At 38.5% G+C, this 17,773-nt stretch overlaps 1 protein-coding gene across 2 annotated transcripts in view; it reads left to right on the top strand.

Annotated features, from left to right (window-relative positions):
* The first annotated feature begins 4,598 nt into the window (after positions 1-4,598).
* Positions 4,599-17,773, top strand: part of LOC103050716 (monocarboxylate transporter 2-like) — a 33,527-nt gene continuing 20,352 nt past the window's right edge. The window contains exons 1-2 of one of the 2 annotated variants that reach the window (XM_007430890.3): positions 4,599-4,714; positions 9,055-9,314. In XM_007430890.3, coding sequence (XP_007430952.1) covers positions 9,098-9,314 — 217 coding nt within the window. In that variant the 5' untranslated portion in view covers positions 4,599-4,714; positions 9,055-9,097. Of the gene's footprint in view, positions 4,715-4,828; positions 4,895-9,054; positions 9,315-17,773 lie in introns of those variants that run through there. The other variant, XM_025168363.2, reaches the window with a different exon arrangement.

Genomic DNA, 17,773 nt, shown 5'->3' with positions numbered 1-17,773 from the left:
AGCTAGAGCCCCCCAAGTCCAGATGGGAGATTCCACAGAAGGTCGTGGAGAATAACAGGGCTAAGATCCTGTGGGACTTCCAGATCCAGATGGATAGGCAGGTACTGGCCAATCAGCAAGACATCATGGTAGTAGACAAAGACCAGAAGATAGCACTGATGATAGATATAGCAGCAAGTGACAGCAACATCAGGAAGAAGGAGTATGAGAAGCTGGAGAAGTACCAGGGCCTGAACGAATAACTAGAGAGGATGTGGAAAGTAAAGGCCAAAGTGGTACCAGTGGTGGTAGGAGCACTTGCAGCTGTGACTCCTAAGATGGGAGAGTGGCTCCAACAGATCCCAGGAACAACATCAGTGGTAGAACAGCTAAGATGCTACACAGTATCCTCAGTCTGGTAGAACACCTGAGATTGAGGAAGACACATACCACCCATAGGGGTTAGAGGGGATTTTTTTTTTTTTTATGATAGACATTTTGAGTTCTCCCATACATAGTTGTCAGGCTTTCTTTACCGACCTTATTACCAAATAAGGGGACACTAAAGTCTGCCTACTGCCTGTATTTATAAGTCCAATTACTCTTCCCCCATTTACTATTGCTGGAATCTTTCAGTTCTTGGCAGAAGAAGTAAAACTTGATCTCCCTCTTTTAGAATTTTTGTCCTGGCTCTTTTATCATACCAAGTTTTCTGGATTGTCTGTGCTAAAGCTAGATGGTCTTGAGCTAGGTGAGATAGTTTCTGCAATTTTCCAGAACATATTCCACTATGTTTTTTGGGGCCTTTTACTTCTTTAATCCAGCCTTCCTTAATTATATCCAGTATCCCTCTAATAGGTTGCCTGCCATATACCAACTCAAATGGGCTAAACTCTGTTGATGCTTGAGGTATCTCCCTATAGGCAAATATCAGATAGGGCAACCATGTAACCCAATGCCTTGGATCTTGGCTAGCATACTTTTAAAACTTTTTAAAGGTTTTTAAAATATGTTTTTTAATATTTAATACAAAGACTGTATTTGTTTCTCCCACACAAAACTGTTTTACTGTACAAATGTAAACTCTTATTCTACTATCATAGAAACATAGGGTTGGAAGGGACTTTGGAGGTCTTCTAGTCCAACCCCCTGTCCAAGGCAGGAGTCCTTATACCATCTCGGACAAATGGTTGTCCAATCTTTTCTTGAATACCTGCAACAATGGAGCACCCACAGCTCCGGGAGGCAAGTTGTTCCATTATCTTCCTAGCTTGACTCCTTTCTTGACACACCCCATACATGCTTGCTTTCAGTTCCCTTTTGATAAAACAAATTCTCCAATTAAGGAGTGGGTGGGGCTGTTTTAACCATCCTTACCAGGTAGCACCAAAACTCTGGATCCCAGGAAGGAAAAAAAATGCCTGCTCACTCCAGGTGGTGAATTGACTCTTCCACAAGCGGATAAAACAGATAAGTACTTTGAGTTACTGACTTGCCTAGAATAAATTTCATGCCAACTAATCCAAATATTCCTGGATGGATCAGGATGCTACTTTTCTTGGCTTGTTAACAATAATTGCAAGGAACAAAGGAACACATTACAGCAACACCATTTTTGAATGTGAAGGCTTGTGAATGCATTATACATTGTGCTACCCTAGGAGGATTTCCATTATAATGGGAGGCTACAGGCTGTTAATGACAGGCTTTAGAGAACAGTGATCCATAAGGGGACCTCTCCACTTTTATCCTGATTGCCAAATCTGATTCTGTCAAAAGCTTTTTGGAAAACTAAATCAATAATGTCAACAATAAATCATAATTGTTGACATGCCTGGTACTCTAAAAAGTTAATGAGACAGGATTTATCTTTGGTGATGCTTCTTTATAAAGCCTTCTAAGTGATTAATAATTTTATCTATAATAACTTTTTTGACCTTGCTATATGATCATTCATCTAACTAGTCAGAATGCTAAACCTGACTGAACCTGACTATGAACCAAAGCTGCAATTCTTTCAACAGTCTTTGTTAATTCTTAAAGTCAACAAGATAGAACTGGAGCAAAGGTGGAGAAAGAAAAGGAAACACAGCAGACAGTTCAGATTAAGGCATTTTCATGAACTGAACACTTATAACAGCCACTTCTGCTTGAAAGAAACAGAACAATAGTATTTTGCATCAATTTACCTGGAACAAATATTATGCTAAGTGATCTGTAATTTACTAGATCTTCCTGCCACCCAATCATTGTTTAAAAATTATCATTATAAAGTAACAAGTCTTGTACTGAGGCCTACAATTACATTTTTTTGGGGGTAGGAGCAATTTTCACATGTTAAATTCTTTAAAAGTTTGACAGATATAAGTTGAATGCAGTGATTTGTTTTCAGTTTGCCAGTAAAATCAAAGAATCGGAGGACTGGAAAGGAAATGGAAATGGAAAATGGAAACTGTCTGATCCAACCGCTTGCCCAATGCAGGAACTGCATGGCAGCTTCATTTGTTGATACAACTGTATTTATCTAAGTTCACCAGCATATATAGAGTGAGGCAAGCGAGATCCGACTGATGAAAGCAGTGTTGCAATGCAAGACTCACCTCTTTTCTATGTGCATGGTGACATTACACGCATGACCCAAAGAGACAGAGCTTGCCCTGTGATGCAGTGAGATCCTAAAGATACCATTAACAAAGTTCTTCAGAGTCACTTGCTGAAATAGTGTTGTAATGTTTGCCTTGCTGACATTCTTCTTAGAGTCCTGTTTTGCATCCTTCAGAGAACCATAGAATGAGAAGGGACCATTTGCCACTGAATCCATTCCCTGGTTCAGCATTTCCTTCCATTTCTATTATGCACATTTATGTTCCTTTTTGTAGCCTTCATTTGGGCAACATTTCCATTTTCTGAAGGATCTTTTCTCTGAAGATTTTCTTTGATATTTTTTATTAACCATGCCATGAGTTCTTACCCTAACAATAAATTTCCTAACTTGTGTATACATTCTTCATTTAACCACTGTGGTTTTAAATAATTCCAAGATATTTTGAAACAATTTGAGAACTGAATTTTCCTTTCAACCTCCCTTTCTCACTTTTTTCATTTGTTAAAACACAATAGTCTTCTATATTTGACTGTGTCAGTATTAGACTTCTATGGAAATTTTCACTTATATAATTTACATTTTTATAGTTGTTTCTAGACAGTTCAACAATCACCTTTTCATAAAGTTCTGGGTGCAGAGTCTTAAGGTTTAAGTCCAAGATCAGTTCAAAAGATCAGGTTCCATGACCACTAGTTCTAGGGTACCTACAGATTTTAAGGTATTTAGAAATGTTACCTCTTCTCTGTCACCCAAATATGTATGTATCTTGGTCCTGTAATGGTAACTATTATCTCTCTGTAGTGCAAATTTATCTCTTTGTTTCCTTAATTTCATTCTGCACCTCAAAAATCATCCTTAGAATTTGGGCAGGAGTATGATACACATTCATTTCAGGACTTGGACTGTGGAGCCTGCTCCTTCTAACCTTTCCAGTTTGTTGGCTCTAATATTACATACAGATAAAAAGCAGAGTTATTAATTGTATTCAAGAGCCAGTTTGGTACAGTGGTAAAGGCATCAGGCTAGAAACTGGGAGACCATGAGTTCTAGTCCCACCTTAGGCATGAAACTAGCTGGGTGACCTTGGGCCAGTCCCTCTCTCTCAGCCCTAGGATGGAGGCAAGGGCAAGCCACTTCCAAAACCTTGCCAAGAAAACTGCAGGGACTTGTCCAGGCAGTCACCAGGAATCAAAAACTGACTTGAAGACACAAAAACAAAAAACAAAAACACCCCAATAACAACAACAACAAAAGCTTCACATCACCCCCCAGAAAGCCAGAATTGGTCATAACTCCCTGCTTAGTGTAAAGAAGGTAACCTTGAAATGTAATGTTATCTTTTACTTTACTTCTCAAAAAAAAAAAAAAAATTCCTGGATATTTTGATTATGTGCAATTAAGTCGGTGTTGACTCTTAGCAACCACCCCGGATACTTTAGAAGATATTTAATTCAAAGATTCAGAGTGTGCTACAGAACCTGCTGAATGTTTGCTTTCTGCATTTTATTCCAAACTTTAGATTTTGGGGGGTGGGGTGGAGGGGGTGCTTGTTGACAGTGCTTCTGCTTTTACTATTTTTCTTCTTATCTTGTGAAAATACTCCGTCCCAGGATCCAACCAGGAACCGAGATCTATCCCTTTGAGTTTGGGCCACTGAGAAGACATTTCTCTTCCTCAAAAACAAGTTGCTCTTCTGTTATAGAAAGTACAGCACGCAGCAAGGCTTCGCTGAAGCAAAGGCAAAGCACCAGCGGGGACCAACAGGAATTAAGGCAAAGAGCCAACCTTCGTCTTTTTTCTGCAGCTCCCTTTTCCAATCAGGGTCATTCATCACAGCAGCAGCCCTGAGGGGAAAGCGATCAAAGACACCGAAAGCACAGCCAGGCTTCCCCGGGCGCGCGCGAGGCAGAGAGTTCCCAGGTCGAGGTAGCAGGGCGCGCGCGCTGGCCCGAGCGAGGTTTCTCGCCAGAGGCGAAAGACAGGGCCAGCTCGCCCTTCTTGCGTCAGATGGTCGGCCGAGGGGAGATCCCGCGCCTCCCCGCCTACCATTACTTAAGCTCTGCCTCTCTGTGTCTCCGCCTCCCGGCGCATCGTGTCCCCAGCAGACATCTGGCTGGCCTGAAGCAGAAGGTAAGAGCGGACAGCGGTGGGCTCCTGCCGCCTGCGCCCGCCGGCTTCGACGCTCCGCTGGAGCGTCCTCCACGCAGAAGCTCCGGGACGTGGGGAGGGAAAGCCGCTCAACTTTTCCCGCAGTTTCAAAGTGGGAGAAAGAGGCGGGAGCTCTGCAGGCAGCGGGAGCGCTCTACCCACGTGCGTAGCGCCGAGGGGCCGGGACGCGTGGGCGCGCGTCATCTGCCAGCGTGTCCTGTTGATGTGCAGCGCGCGCGTCTCGAGAAACCAGAGAAATGGTTCATCAGTCAGCATGGTCTGGTTACAACAGGGAGTGCATACAGAGGCTGCAATCCAGCCTTTGACAGCGCCCATCGCGTTAAGGGTAGTAACTCATGCCTCTCAGCGATGCTGCTTCTGTGTGCCCTTTTCTTGCCACTTTGGCAGATGGGCTGCGACAAGCATTTCAGTCTGTGAAGGAGGGCTGGGTGTCGATCCTCTGAGCTGCAACGTAGTGATGTGCTTCTGTTTTTCCTGCTTAAATCTACCTCCGTGTAATACATTTCCAAAATGTAGGCAACAGGTGATACACATGTATCCCTCTATACAGGAGTGCAGCGTTTCCTTTGTAGGCTGAAACTGCAAGTATGAATTCTTTACATGAATATGTAAAGAAAGGCAGCTCGTGGCTCTGTGTGCAGTTGCATGTAGGTATTCTCTCAAAAGAGAGGCAGCTCTGGAAGCACAAAAATCTTGTTACTTTGGGATTATGACCAACATTAATTCTGATTTTAAAAGGTAAAGCTAGAATCTGGGGACTACCTGAATAGTTTTAATTGATATAGATGCAGTCAGTCGAGATTGCTTACCTCTAGGAAGCTTTTTTCAACTTCCCATTCTATCCTACAAGGATTTCCTGGTGGTCTCCTGTCCAAGTACTATGCAGGTCCTACTTTGGTTAGTTTTGTGTTGAGATCAGCCACTACCCACTGTATCTTCATATTCAGTTAGATATATTTAAATAATGTAAATAACATGCAAGGAACTGTGTATCAGAAATCAGGTCTCTTTTATTTTTTTGCAAAACACTTTGTGGCTTGTTTGAACATGAATATTTACAGTAAAATTTAGCTCATATGTCATCTTCCTTTGGTGAAATTTGCACGAATTTTCAGGTAAGAGTAGGAAAAAAGAAGCAATAGAAGCAGCTCGTGGGAAAAACCGAATTGATTATATCAAGTTTCACCCTTGATTTACATCTTCAGTCCGTTTCCTTTGTTCAGGAGCAGTTTCCTAGAGACTCAGAACTAGTTTTAACATGGCCTTTGGGTCTTAAGTAATAACTGTTTCTGAAGTTAATTAAAAGCACTTTTTTGTGGTTGGTAGCTCACATAAACTATTAAGGTGCCAATAGAAATCTGGAATTACTTTCCATAGATTCTCTGAAAGCACAGTGTATAGGAAATAATCTGAATACACTAAAACTAGACAAACGTTTTACCACTGAGCTAATATACAGTTTATTTACTTAAAATGTATATCCTTCTAGCCATATCCTTTGAAGTGAATTATTGCATCAAAAAACCCAAACTTCCAGCTAAATTGCCCCAAACACATAGTTAAGCTTCAGCATCAACAGTGGGGACAGGGGGACAATTGATCAAAGTGTATCATGATATCATGGTGCAAAATCATGGTGTGATTTTTGTGTTTGTATCTGATATCATTTTTTCATCATCAGAACTAAAGGTGGATGCCCTTTATAATCTGAAAAAGATTATAAAAAGGAGGAAAATTTAATTTTTACAATATTTCTGTAGGAGTCAATCTATCACTTTTAATCTGGTACTTGAAGACAATCAAAGGAAGTGCCAAAAAAGGGAAAAATAGGTAAGACCTATAAAGCCCTATATTCCTTCCCATCAAGATTCCTTTAGGGTTGTCTTGTCTAACCATCACTGACCATCACCGAAGAAGCTGGTATGGGAATATTGCCTATTATTACAGCTGATGAGTTGTTGTGATGAGTTGTGAGCAAGGAAACACGAAGAGGAATCTCGGCTTGTTAGTGCAGTTCAATGGAAGAAAGATATATTTCTTCTTATAATAATAAACTAATTATATGTGGGCTTGGATGCCATGAAAATTAAGTGGATACATAACTGGATTGAAAATTCTATTTAAAGAATACTCATCAAATTCTAGTAAAGTATCAAGTGGAGTGTTACAAGGGTCAGTTCTGAGGCCCATGCTCTTTAACATTTTATTAATACTTGGATAAGGTGGAACAAATGCTCATTAAATTTGCAGATTACACAAACCTGGGGGAGATAGCTGATATCCTGGGAGATAAGACAAACTAGAAGAAACTTATGGGAGAAAGGATAATTAGAGATTTAGAAACTAAGACCCATGAAGAGTGATTGACGGAATTAAGAACAAGATGACAGTCTTGGAGACACTCTCCAAATACCTAAAATATGTTACACAAAAGATCAGATGTTTTCCATCATTCCAGAGTGCAAGTGGAGAAATTATGGATTTAAGTTACAGAAACACCCAGCAAGTTTCATTACTGTAGTTAAATGGGTAGAGTCTCTCTCTCTCAACTTTGTCTACCTAGGTATGCAGTGCAATACCAAAAGAGGGCTGGGAAGGGTTATTTTTTTCGTCAATAAGAAATGTATGTTGCTTTCAGATACTGAGTTTGGATGTTTTTAATTATGTACCAGCACAAAGAAACAAAGTGGAAAATCGTCTGGCCACCCCATGTATTAATCTATATGACAGTGCCGAAAAACCCTAGGACATTTATCCCAAAGTATCTCATTTCCCATGCTGCAGCCAACTGAGATTTCAGGCCACTGTGACAACCATGACATTGTCTTAACCTATTATAAGCCTGTCATCAGCTGGAAATATTCTGTAGGACACAATAAGGAGGTAGTTTTTGTGACTGTGTGAGATGGTATTGAACTGGGAGGACAGGGACTTCCTTAAATTGGTTGCTGTTTTCAGGCTATTCCCTCATGAAGATTGAATTGTCAATTACTTTTTTTGTCTCCAGAGATGAAAAAACATAGTCCACCTCTGAAATTTAACTGAATTATCTGCAGCACCTTAGCCAGTGGTCAGGGATCTTGGAGTGGTACACATAGCTGAAAGGCTTTTTGTCTATCCTTGTTCTGAAGGGTCTCCTCATTGATATGGATGGCATTTCTGTCACATCTATAGATTCTCTGTGGAGGGATTATGTGGAAAAAGTCATAATCATTCCCAAGCTTTCTGTATTAACTAAGTGCATGCTTTATATCAGAGAATTAGTGGCTATGAAACAAACTTATTTATTACTTATCATTTATTATTATTATTAATTATTAATATTATTTATTTATTAATACAAATATTATTCAAAGTTTCCTTGTTGCCATCCTAATGGAATTATTAGCACTGCTAATAACTTGCCTTCTTGTTCCTTTTTGCTCAGGCATTTCAATTTATTTTAAAAGCTAATGATTAATTTGTTTACTGACAAATAATTTCCATGCCACTTATTTGTAATAGTATTGTTATTATATGGGCACCTGATATTTTCTGATTAGGCTTATAGCTAATTTTTCGTATCTTACTGATATGTTTTAAATCCTTAGCATTTGCTCATATAACAAACTCATATTTCAGTCTTTAAGCAGAATTTGCATGGTCTAAAAATCAGAGCCAGTTTGAGGGAGTGGTTGAGGCATCAGGCTAGAAACTGGGAGACCATGAGTTCTAGTCCTGCCTTAGGCACAAAACCAGCTGAGTGACTTTGGGACAGTCACTCTCTCTCAGCCCTAGGAAGGAGGCAAGGGCAAACCACTTCTGAAAACTTGCCAAGAAAACTTCACAGACTTGTCCAGGGAGTCATCAGGAGTCAGTGCTGACTTGGGGACCAAGAAAAAAAAAATCAGGTGGTCTGCTACCAATCTGTGATCTACAATATATGCTCAGATGTTATATAGGATGTGAATAGAAATAGAACATTACTTTGAAAGTAGCAGACAAGTCCACAGATAAACCTTTCCATTTTCTTGGAGATTATTTTTTTATGATTTTGAGAATCCTGAATGTTATATGGAACTAGCTAAAGGGCAGAACCAATCCATCAATATTTGTAGTCAAAATGAGATAAATGTTGGGGAGTAAACGTTTTCTTAAAAATAAGATTTCTAGATATATCTAGCAATTGTTGTGTCTATCAGAGAGGCTGCCACAATTCAGAAATACAATACGTAGAAAGAGGAAAACATTATGTGAAAGTGAACAAGCTGCTGATATGAATGTGTTATTAGCTTATTATGGGTGTGCACTTTGTTTTTCAGGGTTTCCAGAAAAGTGCTTACAGGAACTTAATTTAGTCTTGACATGCCACCTCCAGCAGACACGGGTCTAGCCTACACCCCTCCAGATGGCCAATGGGGATGGGCAGTAGTATTTGGAGCATTCATTTCCATTGGATTTTCATATGCTTTCCCCAAAGGAATAGCAATCTTCTTCAAAGAAATCCAGGATTTCTTTGGTACATCGTACAGTGAGATTGCGTGGGTTTCTTCAATTATGTTGGCTGCTACATATGGCGGAGGTAAGTAGAAGAGAGTAATCTATTGACTGGGTTCTGACTTGGAGGTAGAAGTCACATGTCCCCAAATTAAACTGGGGATGCTATTGGAGTTAGCAGGTGCAAAATGCTTAGTCATAGTAGTCCATGGTACTGGTTCATATCAGAATAAAACAATTGCACAACCAGATATTTGAATTCTTGTAAGCTGATCTTATGTAATCGGGTTGGATGCAAAATGCTTCATGTTTGCTTTGCTGAAGTAGTAAGGCTGTTAATAATGAAGTTTTTCAATCCTGCAGAAGGTCAGGCAGCAATAAGAAAAAAGAAACCTGAGTTATAAACCAATATAAACCAGTGATATACTGCTGTACAGCAATATAAGATGGGTACAAGGGAGAGAGACTGTCTCCAAGACACTCCTGGAGGAGTCTCTCTTCATGGATACAGGTCAAGTGTTGTCTGGTTGCAGATGTATTTGGGAAGAGCCCGTAAAATTTTAGAGTATTGAATTCCTTTTCAAAAGGATCATTTGGTGTTTTTGCATTGATTTTGCAGTTGTGCAGGCAGAATTCTCAATTTCTAACTAACGAATCATTTCTGATATATCACCAGGGCTACTGTGGCTTCATGAAAATGTATAATAGTTTATATTAGTCTAGCTTATGTTTAGCTCCTTTCTTCATCTGCAGATAGGAGTAATGCTAAATCAGTTTACAGAACCATCATGAATGAGGATGATAGAAATAAAAAATTGTAAAACAGTGTCTCATTATTGAAACATTGTATGAATTTTTGCTGAGAAATAGAAGGCCTTTGGAGTTAGAAGGACATGACCTGAGATTTGGGTGTCATGGATATTTGTGGTGCAATAAAGTCAAGTTAATGTGGATTTTAAACATCATTATGTTAGATGTGCCATATTGAGAATATGGAATAGATAAAACTCAGGTTGTGCCCCAAAACATCTTTGTGGCTCTCTTCACAAGAAGAATTTTATAGACGAGAAATAATAGGCAAAAATAAATGGCTAACTTATCGTGAGATACAAGAATTCTGTCAAGGGGAATGTAAAATAAAATCAAAAGAAGAACTGGTGGCAGAGAGATATAGTTGTCAACAGTTCTCTTATTTACAATTATTAGAGAGATTTAAAGTAGACAAAATAATTTATGGTTTTGAACATTGTAAGACTGAATTTGAAATAGAATTGTGTACAAATGAAGATGTAATTGCTAAAATGTATAAACATTTATTGAAATTTGAAACAGAAGAAGAAAAAGTGAAATAATGTATGATAAAGTGGGCTAAAATTTTTGGTTATAATATACAGACGGAACAATGGGAAATATGTGGCTGAAAGAATTGAAATGTATGCTATGTTATAATCATAAGGAGAATTTTTATAAAATGATGTACCCTTGGTATATGTCACCAGAGAAATTATCTAAAATATATAAAGGCACTTCAAAATTAGGTTGGAAATGTGAACAACAAGAAGGGACATTTTATCATGTTTGGTGGATGTGTAAAAAGCTAGAAAATTCTGGATTCAAATACATACACTGATTCAGAGGATTTTAAAGATTAATATACAAATTGAGAACAGAGGTTCTTTTGGGATTGATGGACAAACAGCTGGAAAAAAGTTATGGAACTTTGTTTCTGTACATGATAACTGCAGCAAGATTACTGTATGCACAAAGATGGAAAGATTCGGCATTACCCACAATGGAGAAATGGTTGGTGAAGATGATGGAACTTGCTGAGATGGCTAAATTGACTTCTTTGATCAGAGAAAAGACAATATCTATGTTTATTGCTGACTGGAAACCCCTTACAGACTCTTTGTGCAAAACAGAAAAAAATGAACTTATGATTTATGGTTTTGATGGTTAGACAGGCTAGATTATAGAAAGAAGAGAGTTATGTTGTAACAATACAGTAAGAGGTAAATTTATAATTGTACTTATAACTGCTGAAAGAAGATTGGAAGCTACTTCTTTATATCTTTTTTTCTATTTTTCATTTACTTTTTTCCCCTTTCTTGCACTTTTTGCTTTCTCTTTGCTTTCTTTTTCTTTTTCTTACTTTAAATTACATTATATTAGCTTTTATCTTCCTTTTTAAAAATCTTTAATAAAAGTTATATAAAAAAGAAACATATGAATTTTCAGTAATGTCATCTTGCTACAGGTAACCACTGATGATATTGAAATATATTCAAATTAAATAGTTACAAACGTGCATCACTTAAAGGTTCTTTTCTGAAGCTTGTTTCTTTCAGAATTTCTCCCAAGTCAGTTAATTTTCTCATGTTTTTCACTTTTAAATCTTTAACATTCTATATTTCTGCTAACCCTTTGAACATTGAAAAAAGCTACCTAGTATCATGAAACTGTAAGATACAGACAGTATGTATTTACTGTTATAATTCTGTGAAAGGAAAGAATACCATTTATTTTAGGGTGATTGGGCACCAATTCAGATAGGATTGCGGGGTTAATGTTTGATGAAACAGATTGTTCCAGTGCTCTTAAGAAATTTATGCTGAATACAGCAAATTGGAATAATATAGTTGTGTACACAGAGGGTTGTTGCATGTATAAAGCATATAAAACAAGAATGGATGATATGTATTCTGTTCCCTGCCCCCCCGCTCCCCCCCCCCCCCGGAGCTTTAACTCTGAGCCAGTGACAGGTAGCTGTTCTTGAAAGTAGATTTTCCTCTGCAGCATTTGTGATGTAACAAGGGTTCAAAGAACAACTGGTTCAAGTCTCCATACTGTTTCCAAGTATGCTCCTATTATATACACAAGAATTCTGCTCCTTTGTCTAAGCCTGTTCCTGAAAAGCAGAAGTGAAAATCTACAAGAGTTGTACTTTTAGATATGAAGTTCAGGTATTGGCAGTTCCTGTTGGTCTGAGGGACAGCATGCTTTGCACAGCGTAGCGAGAGCCACATATAGAAAATGGGCAGGGTCTGGACCCAAAATGGGTGCAATTTTCTGGGACAGGCCTTGGGTTTTTAAGAGATTAAATGTGTGCCTTACACCTGTGCATGGCTTAAGGTACCAATTTGGCCTCTTAAAATCCCTCTAAAACGTGAAGGAAAGGCCACATTTTTGAGTCCTACCCACTTTGAAGGCGTGCTGTCATGGGCTTTGTGTGGCTAATGATCAGCACTTTTTGTACGAATGATTTAGAATTGATTTATTGATTGTGTGTTATCAAGTCAGTGTCATCTCTTAGCAACTACATAGACGTTCTCCAGAATGATCTGTCCCCTTCAGGTCTTCCAACAGTGCAACACATTGCTGTAGTGATCGAATCCATCCACTTTGCTGCTGTTCACCTCCCTTTTTCTCCTGGTTTCCACCTTTCCTAGCATTATGGACTTCTCCAGGGAGCTACATCTTCCCATAATTTGTTCAAAATATGATAAATTAAGCCTGGTCATTTGTGCTTTGAGTGAGAACTCTGGTGTGATTTGTTCTGTGTGCCATTTGTTTGTTTTCTTGGCTATCTGTGTATTCTCGGGAGTCTTTTCCAACACCAGCATTCAAAAGTTTCAATACTCTTTCTATGCTATTTCTTCAAAGTGCAACTTTTACTTCCAGAGAGATGTGTCATGGTATATGAATATCTTTTCCAAGGCCTTCATTGCTGTTCTACCAAGAGCTGGTTTGAAATATGTTTCTTGGCTACTGGTTCCCTTACTGTTGATAGGCAACTCTAAAAGGCAGAAGTTGCCCATGACTTCAATATCTTCATTGTCAGTTCTAAGGCTGGTTGCTGTACCTGTTAGCTTGGTTTCCTTTATATTTGATCTTAGTCCTGTTCTTTCACTGTGCTTCCTGACTTCCATTATTAGAGCTTCCAGATCATTTGCATTTTCAGCCATCATCAGAGATTATGGGTGTTTCTTCTTTTAATGTAAAACTGCTGTCTAGCCCAGCTTCCCTCAATGTATATTTAGCATATACTGAATAAATAAGGAGAGAATATACAAGCCTATCTCACTCCTTTGCTGACCTGGAGCCAGTCTGTTTCACCACGTTCCATCCAGATTGTGATTTGCTATCTCTTGTATAGGTTTCTCATGAGTAAAATGAGATGTTCTGGGATTCCCATTTTCCTATGCACATTCTACAGCTTGACATGTCAAAACAATTAAAGGCTTTTCTATAATCAATAAAGCACATACTGACCTTTTTTTGTTTTGTTTTGGTTATTCTTTGGTTTTCTCAGTTATCCAGGATACATCTGGCCTCCCCCTTTCCATGCATAGATGATCCTAAGCAATATTTTGCTAGCATATGAAATTAAGGATATTGTACAATAGTTTGCACACTCTCTTAAGTCCCTTTTCTTTGGTATTGCTATATAGACTGGCTCTTCCAATCTGTTGGCCACTGTGTCATTCTCCAGATTGCTAGCATAATTTGGTTAGAACTTTTACTAATTCTTCTTCTGTTGCTTACTAAATTTCTGTATATATTCCATCCATTCCTATAGCCTTCCAACTTGGTATGCTGATCAAACTTCATCTTATAGTACTAGAGGTTCTTGTAAATAAGGAATGTCTGCTAAGGTTTCTTGGATGTTGACATCTCTGCTGTACAGAATTTCAGTATACTCCTTCCATCTTTGAACTTGTTTGAATCAGTTGATATCTGTCCATTGGCATCCTTTAGCATAGCAATTTGGGGTTGGAACCTTTTTCTGAGTTTGGAGATCTTTTAGATTTTCCTTGTTTTTCCATTTCACTTTCCATCTTCAATGTCTTTACAGATGTTGTTGTAATTCTTCTTCTTGTCTTGTCTAATAGCTCTCTGAAATTCTTCCTGAGATCTTTGTCTTTCTTGGCTTTGGCACTTAAGCAGTTCTTGTACCAAGAATAAAGTCAGATTAATTTCCATGTATTCCATCTGGTGATGTCCATGTATATAAGCATTGTTTTGGTTGTTTGAAAATTGTGTTATCAATGAAGAAACAATTGGATTGGCAGAAACTGACATGTGGTTTTCCTGTTTCATTTCTGTTTCCTAGGCATACAGTCCAACTGTGTTTTTCTCCTTACTATTTCCAACTTTGGTACGCCAGTCTCCATTCCCAAGCAGCACATCATGCTTGCATGTTCTGTCAATTTCAGATTGCACTTGACTAGAAAATTAAACAACCTTCTCTATTTTTACATCAGTGATTTGGGCATAAACTTGGGTACCCTGAGTTGTCTGCAAAGCCCAATTGATATTGTTTGTTAGTTGACTGCATTATACCTATGTATTGTCTTTGCTGTATCCCTCCTGACTATGAAGGCAATGCCATACCTCCTTTTACTGAGTAGCAAACAGTATAATCTTCTGATTGAAACTGCCCAATTCCAGTCTACTTCAATTCATTTATGCCTGAGATGTCAATATGTAGAGGATTGGTTTCATCTTTCACTATACTGAGTTTTCCCATGTCCATGCTTCTTATGTTCTATGTTTCCACTGTAATTCTGTCTGCAACTTCAGATTTTCTTTTCCTGTATGGCAACGTCAGCAACTAGATGTCCCAAAGGCTTTAATTTAGCTGCATCATAAATACCACTGGCACTCTGAAAGATCCTCAGTTCTTCCTTAGTATCATATTGAATGCCCTCTGACCTGAGGGGTCTATCATCCAACAATCATCCAATTGTCAGTCACTTTATATTGTCTATCCATATGGTTTTCTTGATAAATTACAGGAGTACCTTTTCCTGCACAATATGAAATGATGCCGTTGCTATTGTCACTAAAGTGATCATCTGCCTCTGGCATATTCCTGTATTACTGCTGCCTGCTTGCTTTAGCTAGGATTACCTTCATGCCATGGGTAATACTGCTGGGTGTATATACTCTTGGCATATACTCCTGGCATTCTTCTTTCGTCCCTTCCCCAATGATTAGCCAACATAGCAGGACTTAGGGGGCTGATTTAGATTACTGTTGATGATTTGCTGGCACATAATCAATCAATCAATCAATTTTAGCTGCAGTCCTAGACTTCCTGAGGTATGTTATGCATTCAAGTCCTATAGCATTCTTGACCATTAAGAAATGCCTATACTGCTGTCATGCTGCATTAGCATTAAACCAGAAATACTGGAAGGAGTGTCAACAGAAACAAAGAAAAATCCAGAGATGCAGAATTGAGTACAACCTTACTAATATGCCCCTTGTTATTAGCTCTTTGGATCCAGCTGTCATGTGCTATGAGTACTTGGTCTATCAATAAAACATAGTTTATGTAAATAGCAAAACATGATTTCTGATTTTCCAAATCTCATAAATGTCTGGAAATTCCCAGCACATCTAGAGGACATCAGTTGGGGGAGGCATGTCCACCTCTGTGAATATCTTTGAATGGTTTGGGTGTGGTGATGGAATATTAGAAATAAAACCCAAAAAAATCCAGTGAGAATGATTTACAAACTTTGGATCAAACATTTCATTATAAATAACCAGTGAGTTTCTGTTTGCTCTTCTCTGAAATATGGGACAGTTTTGGCTTTCCATCATGTGCCTTTTCTTAACATCATATCAAACTATAAAACATCTTAATTCCACACAAAATGAAGACAGAAGGGGATGCCTCACTATTGATAAATTTCCATCTGTATAGCAATGACTATGCAAAATATTAACATACTTCCATCGACATAAAACTGAATATGCAAAGTTATGATATAATTTCTCAGCTTTTTTAAGCAATAAAAATATTTATTGTAGGTAGATTACTTGGGAGAAAAATACTTTGATGACCAGATGCTGTATATCAATACCATGTTTCTAGCAATGTGATTTTACACTGATTTATGTTAGCTGGTGCTTGATTGTCTTTGATATTCTGACAATGATAGTTTTGATTGGTCTTAAATGGGCTGTTCTTTATTATCTTCTTATGATCCTCATTATAGAGGTACTCTGTCATGTGCTTTGCAGGATAGGATATCAGCTCTGTCATTGTTTTATGTTGGAAACAGAAGAACTGTATTCTTGTAGCTGTTTAATCTGTAGGCATTCATCCCAAGTGGAATTTGAACTGAATATAAGAGGAGACATAGTTTTAATTAAGCATAGCAAGAAATAGTAAGATGTGATTAAAACTGACCAGTAAAAGGAAGAAATGTGTAAAAAATTGGGAAGAAAGGAGGTAAAGAGTCATGCATTTTTGAAGGGTAGTCTGAATTCAAAAACTATACAGTACTTCATTGTACTAGTTAAAATGAGGAAATTACCTTTCGCTCCTAGAAAAAGGCAGGTAATCTTTTGGGTTAGCTTACACACTTGGAATCTAAAGAACACATTGTGAATTTGTGTTTCTTACACAATGACTGCCTGGGGCAGGGTGGGATGGGGTAGGCTTGTCTGCTTACAAAATGGCTTCCAAGGTGGGCATTACCCAGACACATCTATTTTCCAGAAGCAGGTCTACAAGGTTGATCCCCATTGCTTACTCCACCCACCCAGGACTCTTTCTGACCCCCCCTTTTGTAAGATTCCCAATCTAGTTTTGTATTTTTTTAGATGAAGGAGAGAAGAAACAAGCTGGCTTGGATCTAAAGAACTGTGGGTGCTGTTCTACATGTTCTCTTCCTGCTTCTCCTTCCCCTGTAGCTCCTGCTACTCCTCTGAAATTAGTTATACTTTTGTTTCAATCTACAGCAAGCTTGATAATATTTGTTGATCAGAGCTTTCTTGCAGATGAAATTGCAGAGTTTCCCTTGTAATGCTTAGATGTTTAGAAGTTAGGAATGTGCTGTTACTAGGGCTGTGCCTTGGATTCTGAGACAAAAAGATGCACAGATATAGTATGTCTCTGCAACATCTTACACCAAGCACATTTTTTCTAAGACTTGCAGCAGCAGTGGAGGGCTACTGCAAGTCTACTCGCAGTACTACTTGTAGCAGTAGATGTAGCTACTTTAATGCAGACAATAACAATCATAGTACATTAATACATTCAGTAAAATAGGTAGTGGTGGTTTTGCAACTAATCCTAAAGGCCACGCAGAAGGACCAGCTTTTACTAACTTTTGGAAAGCTCTAAGAATGGGGGCCATCCTAACTTTGGGGGGCAGAGTGTTCCATAGAAAGGTAGCTTTTGTAGAGAATATTTGCTACTTGGTCTCCTCTTGCCGTGCCTCCTGATAGGTCAGAATCCTCAGCTGTGTGGGTCAGATAAGCAGAAACTATCTAGGGTGACATATCTACCTCTTAAATATGCCCACATATGCACCAAAGTACTTGAAATGTCTTTAATCTGAAGCACTATACAGCTCTCCTAATTACTGGTCTTCATTATTTATTCTTTGAAAGCGTAGGATAAAAATCTGGAATATACAGCCCTGAAGCTCTTTTTATCAGAGTTTGTGAGCTCAGCAAACTTTTTCTTCAGCCAGCAGTTTCTCAGCTGGCCAATCTCTGACCTGTAGGTCATTGCACTACACC

Source organism: Python bivittatus, unplaced genomic scaffold, assembly GCF_059951505.1.
Source record: "Python bivittatus isolate LINGU-HERP-01145 unplaced genomic scaffold, Pbiv_v1 ctg000080_np1212, whole genome shotgun sequence".
Lineage (NCBI taxonomy): Eukaryota > Metazoa > Chordata > Lepidosauria > Squamata > Pythonidae > Python > Python bivittatus.
The sequence above is the reverse complement of the archived record's forward strand: the minus strand, read 5'-3'. Positions and strand labels throughout refer to the sequence as shown.